Source organism: Rhodamnia argentea, chromosome 2 (genome assembly GCF_020921035.1).
Source record: "Rhodamnia argentea isolate NSW1041297 chromosome 2, ASM2092103v1, whole genome shotgun sequence".
Lineage (NCBI taxonomy): Eukaryota > Viridiplantae > Streptophyta > Magnoliopsida > Myrtales > Myrtaceae > Rhodamnia > Rhodamnia argentea.
In genome coordinates, this window is record NC_063151.1 from 16,172,992 (window position 1) to 16,183,933 (window position 10,942).

At 37.5% G+C, this 10,942-nt stretch overlaps 1 protein-coding gene across 3 annotated transcripts in view; it reads right to left on the minus strand.

The window, feature by feature from the left end:
* Window positions 1-1,854: 1,854 nt before the first annotated feature.
* LOC115727110 (5'-nucleotidase domain-containing protein 4) overlaps window positions 1,855-10,942 on the minus strand; it is a 10,652-nt gene continuing 1,564 nt past the window's right edge. For 2 of the 3 annotated variants that reach the window (XM_048275040.1, XM_048275041.1), the window contains exons 3-19: window positions 9,797-9,835; window positions 8,964-9,286; window positions 8,548-8,625; window positions 8,211-8,431; window positions 7,321-7,413; window positions 7,054-7,137; window positions 6,710-6,826; window positions 6,091-6,196; window positions 5,948-6,010; window positions 5,783-5,836; window positions 5,409-5,466; window positions 4,581-4,657; window positions 3,841-3,911; window positions 2,770-2,830; window positions 2,632-2,691; window positions 2,464-2,526; window positions 1,855-2,265 (exon numbers count right to left, since the gene is read on the minus strand). In XM_048275040.1, the coding sequence (XP_048130997.1) occupies window positions 2,143-2,265; window positions 2,464-2,526; window positions 2,632-2,691; window positions 2,770-2,830; window positions 3,841-3,911; window positions 4,581-4,657; window positions 5,409-5,466; window positions 5,783-5,836; window positions 5,948-6,010; window positions 6,091-6,196; window positions 6,710-6,826; window positions 7,054-7,137; window positions 7,321-7,413; window positions 8,211-8,431; window positions 8,548-8,625; window positions 8,964-9,257 (1,623 nt within the window). In that variant the 5' untranslated portion in view covers window positions 9,258-9,286; window positions 9,797-9,835 and the 3' untranslated portion in view covers window positions 1,855-2,142. The remainder of the gene's footprint in view (window positions 2,266-2,463; window positions 2,527-2,631; window positions 2,692-2,769; window positions 2,831-3,840; window positions 3,912-4,580; window positions 4,658-5,408; window positions 5,467-5,782; window positions 5,837-5,947; window positions 6,011-6,090; window positions 6,197-6,709; window positions 6,827-7,053; window positions 7,138-7,320; window positions 7,414-8,210; window positions 8,432-8,547; window positions 8,626-8,963; window positions 9,287-9,796; window positions 9,836-10,942) is intronic. The other variant, XM_048275039.1, reaches the window with a different exon arrangement.

Below are 10,942 nucleotides of genomic sequence, written 5' to 3' on the forward strand. Positions count from 1 at the left end.
AACAATCGCCATAGGTAGCGGCAAAAGGGCGTCTTCGTGATGACCTCTTAGGCAGACAATGAACTCTGAAGCCTGACCATGAGACAGAGCCTCCAGTGCGATGCAAGACGAATGAGTTCCGTCCATAGCGCGATTCAGTGGGACTTTCCTTGGAAAGGAAGCACAAGAATCAGAGTAGAAAATCTGCATTGGTAAGCAATTCAAAACTCACTTGGAAATGAAACAACTGGATCATGATGAAATAGACGATTTACAAATAACACACCAGTGTTACAAAACCCAACAACAACAGAATCACGCCATGGAGGTATTTAGCCGATTGACTCCAGCTTGAACGAGATGGGCAACCTCCTGCCCAGATCTGGGCAAGGCCGCCATGGTGGGGAAAAACAAAAGAAAAGAAGGAAGGAGAGGAAAAAAATAAAACAAAAATAAAACAAAAAAAAAAAAAAAAATTGAACATTATTAAAAATTATCTACGTTGATCGCGCCAAATATTATTAAAAATTATATACGCTAGTGCTAGCAATTCAACGTAGGAAGACAGCGTCCATGCTAGCGGTTTCCGGCTAAAATTTGATCGGATGGACTGAATTGACATAAATGCAAAAGATTTAAGGACTCAATTGGAAAAGAAAATAATTTAAAACTGAATTGGCCTAGTAACAATAGGTTTAAAATTTTTTTGGTAATTTTTCCCAACCTCAACTATTTTGCTTTTTCGCTTTTCAATGTAACAATGAGAAGTCTAGAAGATGCAATGTGTTGGGGTGTAAGGTTTGGAAGAACTGTCTAAGAAATACCGGAGTCTAAGAACCCTAGGGATCGCAGCCCCTGGGGTTTCAAGCATCCACTATAAGGTTCCGTCAGTTTTCTTCAAGAACATAATGAATTAACAGACTTTTAAGTGGATGAATTAGATAGCAGAGAAAAGGTAAGGGAACGAAGAGTTAAAGGAAAAAGCCCCGTCAACGAGCCCAGAAAAAAATAAAAAACGAGCCTAGAAAGTCTGATCAGGCCAAAATTATATAAAACAAAAGTCATAAATTTATTATAACTATACCAATTTAATCATAAACCTTTTTTTCAATTAAATCCTAAAATTTTTGATTTAGTACCAACTCAGTATACCCACCAACTCAGTATACCCAACTTTAGCTAAGGTGACATTGCCGACATTGACGTAAAAAATTTTAATAATATATATTTTTTATGTTTTTTTTTTCCTTCTCCTTCCTCCAACTAGCGATCGGCTAGAGGGGAGGGCAAGCTCAGCCCTGCCTAGCCATGGTGAGGGCGAGGTGCTCGCCGTCGTGGCGATCGACTAAGGAAAAAGAGAAGGAAAAAAGTAATAAATATAATTCGAAAAAAATATTAAAATATTATTAAAAATTATCCATTGTACCAACTAGCATCCATATCAACGCAAAACAGCCAAAGTTGGTCGGATGGCCTAAATTGACATAAATACAAAAGGTTTAGGACTTAATTGACAAAAAAAAAAGTAAAATTGAATTGGCACAAATGCAATAACTTTATGACTTTTTTGATAATTTTTTCCTTACGCTCCCTACTACAATTACCCATCAAGAACCCCAAGTCAAGTTTCAGACTATTTTAGGGAAAAATGAAAATGACAATATATGATAGGAAATTTGAAACGACGAATGAGAAGGCCACATGAGCATGCGGTTTTCCTTACGGTAATAAAAATAATTTCGTTACTTAGGCAGCCTTGGACAATGGAATAGATAATTGTACAATTTACGAACTGTTTGGATGTAGCTCTCCTCTCGTTCAGAAATAGTATGTGCGCTGAATCTGAAGGATGTTTGGCACATCGAAACCGATAAATCGAAAATACTAGACAGCACTAGCATTCACGGATGTAAATCACATGGCAACACCGCAATTCATAAAGCCATTTCTTCCATAACAGTTGGGGCTGTCTTGTGAATACAGGTAAAGGAGACAGCAATGCTTAAAGATCTAAATCTACAATTAAGACTCCGTTCCCAAACCACTACGGTCAGCAAGAGAGAACTCGAACCTCGTGAGCACTAGGCTGCGGAGATCTTGCTTTCTCAGAAGCAAATTTACCGTTTGGTTTCACTTTGGTCCCGTGGCAAGGCCCAAACAAATTCACAGGGGAAGAATATCAAACTCATGAGGCATGAAGTCTTCACTGGGTCTGTAGTATTTGTCCGGTGAGTACAGGCTCAAGTTGGATACTTGGCTTGTATAGAGGCAGGCAAATCTCTCGACCTGCATATGGTAATTTTGGTGAGAAACCCTCTCATTAGGTTATACCAGAGTAAAGCCAGGACGCAACTACATAAAAAGAGGTTACATTGTTGGACAATACTACAGTAATATCATGCTGGTTCACATTAGCCGAGCTAGTATTCATGATAGCAACAAAAATCAAGACAAGTGCTATTAAATACAATGTAAAAAGCTTACTTGATGGGCAAAGCGGGAGTTCTGATATCCAGTCTTCATAAGTTGTCCCCAGACCTTGTGAAACTGAATTGTTCATGAAAACCATAGTTCCATTTTGTAGCTAGATTTAAGCATCAACATGCAGCCAAAGAGGAAACAATGCACATAAGTAACACGAACATTCTTTACCTTATGGTGGCAATCTCTTTGAGCCAGTTGATGGCTGAGACGCACTTGATCCCTCTGAGACTACACAAAAATGATGAAAAGGAATGTGTCATCATCAATGTCATACAAAAGAGATAAATCACTTGGCTTTGTCCTTACCTCCAGTTCTTCCACCTCAGAGGATAACTTCTGTTTCTCTTCAGGATTAACATTTTCAAACCTGAACAAAAATGACAAGGTTTAACATGCTTCACCAGTCCAAAGTACGACTCCACACTAGAATAAAGAGCAGACAACCATAAGTTTATTTCCTATTAAGAGACAACCAACTCATAATTCAAGTAGTAGGATTTAATGGCAAATCAAATCGAGATGCAAGAATCAACTGTCCACGTGAGAAATGGGAAAAGCTAGAATTATCTAATACGGGATGACTGACACGTAAAATTACTACCTTGGCCAGAAACCCCAACATCTGTGCCCAGCTTTTGTCATCATCTTTTTGTCAAGTTCAACACCATATTTATTACCGGAACTTAAGGCAGATCCCACTTAAGAATCAACATCATTATCACATGGACACACCTTCACCACCATCCTAATAATTCACTTATGTAACCCAAGCATATGAACGCATAGGCAAACAGACACTATGAACTAACAGGAATTAAAAGGTAGAACACTTTCACTTCACACGATTGAAGATTGCTTGAATGGATATGCTCACTTCCTTTGGAAGGACAGGGAATTGCTTCTACATAGACAAGAGTGTGCTAATATTAATATGTACGACAAATTAAGTGTATTGTCAAAACATGACAAACAGAATTCACAATTAAGAGAGAGAGAGAAGAGAGAGAGAGAGAGAGCGCAACATAGAGACCTGAGCTAAAATTGGAAGAGACGAATGGTAAGCAAGATAAACTATCCAAAGATCTCCTTGTATAATACAGATAAAACAAACTGCCTCATAGAAAATACATAACAATAGTACAGATATTTTGAAGTCCACAAATTTCCGCAGTCTATGCATTTTTAAATACAGTACTTACTTCAGACCCAAAGATCTCCTTGTATAATACAGATAAAACAAACTGCCTCATAGAAAATACATAACAATAGTACAGATATTTTGAAGTCCACAAATTTCCGCAGTCTATGCATTTTTAAATACAGTACTTACTTCAGACCCAACAAACATATATATATATACACACACGTAGTACTTACTTGAGAGACCACTTTAGATGATGGATTTTATCTTCAATATGATCCCGCTCATTCCTCATTAATCTGAGTTGCTGCATGGTAATACACTCACGTCAGGTTGATGTGTATTATACGTTACAACCATGTGAAGCCTAACATTATGAAAGATATGTTGAGAAAGAACAGAGCTGAACCCTTGAAAGGCAGTGAGGATATCTATGGATGATATAGTCGACTAAGAGTGTGGATGCCCCTCCATCATCTAGACCCTCGAAAGAAATCCTTTACTAAGGAAAAGAAGAAACTTAAGCCCCAAACTAGACCTTTTTAGACATTATTTCTAGTGAATGAACTGGTGACCTGCAAGGTAACCTAATGTCCAAGGAGAAAAAGGAAAGCTGAACGCCACTTGAATCCTAAATTTTATTCCTGCAAACCATACCCTTCGATATATCAATAGCACAATGTTGGTTAGTAGAATCTGACCAATCATTTTCCACAATGATTTTGAAGAACCATTAGGCAATCTAGTAAAGAGAAAAAGGGGTATTCCATGGCACAACACCCCTGCACTACAGGGTCTAGGGAGGGGTGGAAGAATGCAGCCAAACCCTGGTTTCCAGAGAGGCTGTTTTGGTGACTTGAGTTGGTGTTCTCAGGCCACAATGGAGTAACCTTTCACACTGCACCAATGCTCTCCCTCTTACACAGTCTAGTAAAGTAAACAAACAAAGTAGTACGGAAGGTTTCTCCATAAACACCTTGCGGCTGCCCCTTAATTCCCACAGAAGTTTAACTTCCCTTTCGAGCTCCGGAACAACAAGCATTGTACGCCAACCTGCTCAACAAACATAATGCAACCAGCACTGAGCAGTTAAAGCATCTACAGCTTATGGATTTCTAGAGTGAACTGACAATAACAGTAAAGAGGAATGCCATATGAACATCAAAGTTGTATATCCAATATTCAATGTAGACAAACAGCATATTTAGGAGAAAGACTTCTAAAATTATCATTTTTCATTACACACATGACATTACTAGGATGCAGTCCACCTTGATTTTTTCCCAGTACAGCCATACTTCCACTATTTTCCATTTGTAAGAGTTACTGCCTTATTGTTTACTGCCAAATTGGAAACTAAACCCAGCTTCTCATTTAGTACAAAGCCCACTCCTCAGATGTACATTCATAACGGATAAAAGAGACTCGTTATACCAGAGAATCATATCATCTTCAAAATCCTCTAGGTGTTGTCTTTTGCCAAGTTCCAATTTTAAAGACGTAAATCATACAGGTTGTTCAAAACTCCAGAAAATAACAGGATGAATTTGGATATTGTCCCAAATGTGCTTGAACATGTAGCAACCAAAATCTTGCCAGCATGCTCTTACATAATGCAAGAAGAAATGATCTTATGTGATAGCCAGATATCTCTCATTTCCGCAGTTCAGGTAAAACTGACAAATGATGCTAACAAATCTCTTAACACCACTCAATGAGTAAATTCATCATAGAACATATACAGCTGTACTATGGACTGATCAGACGACAGTGAAACTGCTTTAGCAAATCAAGGGAGTCATACCAAGGACCTTTTTACTGCGCAATATATCCCCATAGATGTGATCCCCAACATAAAAAACCTACCAGAAAGGTGGACTATGTCAATTATACAAGTACTTACAAGCATTAAAACTCATAATAGAAGTAACTACTGTATCCAAGCCTTTCAGCTGAAATATTGGTGCTGAAACATCCCATATAAAGAAATGAGATGAATCGGATCTTAGATATGCAAGGAAGGTACAAAGCTAAAGATGAGAGAAAGTTATAGTTCCAATAAGATAGAAGAAAAATTGAGAAATAAATCACCATGATTTTCATCTTTATGTTACTCATTAGCAAATGAAATGATATAGACTCAATTGCCAAAATAATCGGAAACACAGTCAAAATCACCTGTGAACTTGACTCGATGGAAAGTAGTTTATGAAGATGACCAACATTTCCTCCCTGAATAGACAAGTTTCAAGCATCATTGATAATGGAAAACAGTCATTCTGTTCCACCATAGTTATGGACTGGTCATCTAGGAAGAATAAGAGATGTTTATCAAAGAAATACCTGAAAAACTCTGCAAGACTTATTTGACCGTTGCAACATCAATCTTGGCATAGTGTCTCCCACCTTCAGTTACCCTTATTTATCAGGGACATGGCACAAGCGTATAAAGGGCTGAAAGAACTGAGCAACACCACAGAACTAACCTGAGGCATAGGAGTGCCATTATCAGTATTAAGCAGCATCCCAGACTCAGGTTCAACCTCAAAAAGATTGGCCCTATTATCCTCGTGGAAAAAGCTAGGCTTTGCACTGCAGAGATAGTTCCGTCTGTTTAGTTCTTGCCACAATAATTAAAGGTCATGAACATATGTTGACTACTGAATGCATTAATTCAGATTACTAATCCGAAAGATCAAAAGCCAATTGAATCATGCAGCTATGTTGCCCTTCAGTATTTTTTATGACTTGTGAACTTAATTTAAAGGAGTCACTACTGCATGGCAGTCTCTCTTTAAATCAACCAAGGAGATGATACAGATATACACTTAGAAATTTGAATGTCTCAAACTAAAATCTAAATAGAAGGGCTCAACAGTAGTGGAATAAGACACTGCCTCGATGGCACAAAATCTTAAAACAAGAGAATCCTAACACCCCACCCTATTCTTGCAGAAATTATTCAAAAGTTAGAGCAGTAGCAGATAAAATGCCAGAAGCCTGGCATGTGATCATGCTACAGTATGGAAGCTACAGTTGCTAAATGTGAAATACTAAGGAAGCAAATGTTTGAATTTGATCTAGTTACTCCAAAAACCAACATACCAGCCAGTGATGACGACGTCAAAGTATTGGAGCCAGTCAAAATTGCAGGAGGTATTACCACTTGATGTGTGTGGACCACAAAGATAATTCATTACAATGTTCGTGTAGTCCCATAAGCTGCAACAAAAGAACAACGATTATGTCAATAGCAGCTTGAAAACTTTAAGTGCAAAACTTAAAAGAGTATTTCAAAGTAAAAATGGCTATCAGAAAGGATTCCATAGAAGATCACCACAAAGAACCCCATACATTAGGAAATATAGATAATAAAAATGACAGAACCACATTGAGATACAAGCATAAAGCTATTAAACCTTCTGTTAACAAGAGAACGAATAGCATGCCTGTTTGTTGCTAAGAATGTTGCACGTCCAGAATCCCTGAGCATTTTGAGCAAAGGTACTATACATGTATCCTCATTGATATACCTTGCAAAAGAACAGAAAAGCCCACACAGAGAGAGATTATTGGTCAGCAAAGTGTAACTAACCAGTGCTACAGCCTACACCCCAACACTCCAGTAATATGAGATGAAAGACCTTTTCTGGATAGAGCTGTCCCTGTTAGACATTGTCAAGTAGGCTACCATTGATAGAGATATTTATATCTACCTTTTAGGATCTTTTGCAACCATTTGCTTCAAAGTCCCATCTCGATGACACAAATCAACCGCAGCTCGAACGTCTTTGTACATACGAGCATAGCTGGTGGGAAAATTTGCAAACAATAATGGATGAAATAAGGCAGGCATATATATACAGAATAATGTGACTTCATGGAAAAAAAAAATGTCAAATATCCCTTCACATTAGATGCATCAAATTTGTGTGTGCTTCATTAAAAGAATCACTCATCGAGGTTTTCACCAAAATAGGCTATGATTGAGCAAGTAAATTATAAAACCTTGCGATTGCAATTTTTCATGAATGTAGGAAGCTCGATTTTTTTTATCAATGTCAAATCTTTCACAGTGTTGCACATGTCATCCAAGTAGGACTGTACTCGTAAAAGACCAGAAGAGGCCACTCCTGCACTTTCCACCAGAACATCCTCAATGTATATGTCTATCTCACCATTTAACCATGGCTGTTAAGTGCAATGACCAAAAGGAACATGTATCTTATGAACTGGAGAGCAATTAAGAGTGTATCTACGGAAGTTGTCTGTTAGTGCTATTGCAATTTCTGAATTTCAAGTTTTAGGTGTAGCTAAAATCATACAGGAACATAAGTCAATAGGTTTTTAAAAAGGCCACAGAACATGAGGTCACGGTGCCTTAATCAAAGAAACAACATAACAGGCATAATCAAATTCACAGTAATCCATGTTATGGAAATTGCTATAAACCTATATTGACGAAAGTATGGACTCCATTTTGCAAGTAAAAGCATTTGTTACAGCTATGAGAGGCCCTACTTGTTAAAGTAAAAGGATGACGAAGAAATATAGTCGCATACACAAACATGTTAAGGAGCAAAGAGAAAGTCAATTGTCCTCTTACTCGATGCCATCTGGAATCTTTCCAGGATTCTTTTCCTTAAAATCAACAAGTTGTGCAAACAAATAAGCTTCAGCTAGCGAAAAAAGGGTATCAATGAGGGCATAGTCTGGCTCATCAAAAGAATCGCGTGTCAGAGTACTGCCATAGGTGCTGACTTTCTCTTCCTTAGTTAACTCTCGGAACCCATGGTAGGCTACTTTCACATATTTATGCCTATCCATCTGCGTAATGAAAAGTTGCAATACACTAAGTGCTAATGTAAGAGAAAGATTGAAGTAACAACTACCCAATGGCCAAAATAAAGAAACAGCAACCAGCAGAAAAACAAAAGGAAGACCTTTAAGATGTTGCCTCTCTTCTTATCAAGAACCAATCCCCTCACCATGTACTTCCAATCAAAGGACCATTCCAACAACTGCATCAATCGATCTCAGTCAGCTTGCATATTAATTTATATAGCACAACAAGTACTTCACCACTAATCTTAGTGATCCAAAAAAAAAAAAGGAAAGATTCTGCTGAGAAGTTGGTCTAAAATATTTGCACGTTAATTCCATTACTGGAGCCAGCTTTTAGTTGAAGAAATTGCAATAGTCACTATCATAATCAAGCAGAGATTACTGGAAAAGGTAGTCTAGTAATTTAGATTACAGCAAACATCACAATTATCTATACCAAGCACAAGAAACAAGACAAAGCTATTTTAGTCAGTAGAAGAATATGTCACAAGGGCAGAAAAGACATCAAACAAACCTCAATGGGGTATCCCAAATCATAGACCAGTTTTTTTATTGTGCCTTCATACGCAAGGGACTCAAAAGTATCAGGCTTGTATTGAGCCAACGTGTAGTCCATGTCAAACCCCACGGCAACAATATTCCTCATATTCAAGGATCTGTTGCAAAAGATCTGCTTTGCTATGTCAATCTTCTGTCCTCCTTCTGGAGATGACCATACGGATGGCTTCAAACCATTATTTTTAAAACTATCCATCCGTGAACAGTCCAACGTCCTGTCATCAACAGCAGCTGTATGAATCCCATCCATCGAATAACTTGCATGCAATTGACAGGCTCCTGCTTTTGTTAAGGAGAGAAGCAACAGCCTTGATGAGAACCCGTGTAAATGTACGCATTAGTATATGCTCGGTGCACATGGATACGCATGATAAGCTAACAACAGGTTCCAGAAAGAAGCCTTAACATAGTAAACATGGCCCAGAAGAGCTTGCCCACAAAGTATCTGGTAGTAGTAACTAAGCAACAAACAAAAAGACTGTCATAATCTGTACCACATCGAATCCCCACTACAAAACAAGCAAGAGTAAGAAGAGGAGTTTGGTGGAATCAAATGCCAGCAAAGCTCGAGCATAGGCTAGGAATTAGCTAAATGCACCCCAGAGAGAATTTATGCGTACTTCCCACACCCAAACCCCTTTACTAAGTTCATGACCATCCCTTTCTTCAACCAAAAGTTCATTTTAGCCATTCAATTAAGTCCAGTCCCAACAACTTACACTCTTCCCTCGTAAATTGCATCTAGAAGTAACTCTATTTAAACATTAGAAAAAGAAAAAAGTACCTTACCTCACATTCAATCAAAAGAGCACATAGCGGTCCAGTTAAGGGCCCGCATGGCAACTATTCTGATTCTAAAAAAGAATTCTGATTAGAATTGTTTTTTCCGATTCTGCTTCTTGGATGAGCTTTAGAGAATCAGAACGTGTTTGATAACTGCACAAAATTTCTATTCCTGAAACGTAAATGTGTTTAGTAACTGCACAAAATTTTTGTTCATGAAAATAATTCATCTTCCCAATTTTTGTCATTAAGTCAAATAATTATGTAATTACTTTGTGAAATTTCATACTACAAGGAATTAATTGAAGATTAATTTATATTGACTCTCTTATCTAACATATTATATATTGCATATAATATTTTTTCATGCTATTTCGTCTAATTGTCACGTTATAACGAATCATTTTAAGCTTAAAAAAGGATAGACCATGTTAGGTTAGTGTGTGATTTTAGATTAGCTTAGGCCCTCGCAAGCCTATACCAAATCGCAACAAAGGAATATCAAATTCAATCTTAGTGTGATCGATGGCATGGGGGCATGTACATGCAAATGGAGTCGCCATCGGTTTTTAAAAAGGTAGATCAAGAACCTTATCGAACGGTAAGGAGAAACCGTTCGATTCCACGCAACCAGAGAAATTTATGGTCCAGGGACTTGGTTACGTCGGTGTCTCCACGGACGCCCTTTCGACACCAAAGTTGAGTGTTTTCTAAACATGTTTCATGCAAATTTTTAATTCATTTTTAAACCTATAAGGTAAGCCAATGCTAAGTGTTCATGTAGGTTGTTTTTCTTTTTTCAAATTTTCTAAAACTAGACTAAGTCTAAAGTACTTAAACCTACGCAAATCACAATCAATGAAACCAAGTACGCAATTAAGGAATCATGACATTGATAAATTGCATCATAAAACCCTAATGAAGCATTCAGTTCAAGATATCTTTCCTATCTTCGATATCTTTAGAATTCTCAAAAGGAGGAACTAAGGATTGTGCCCTAAGGGCTTAGAGAAATATGACTCGAATTTAATTTCAAAGGTGTTTATGATTTTTCTAAAAAGGAATAAAATCTTTAAAATCTAGGAAATCTATACCAAAATTTATGCAAATGAGGTCAAACTAGTCTAATCTAAGCTTATTCTATTTTTAGGG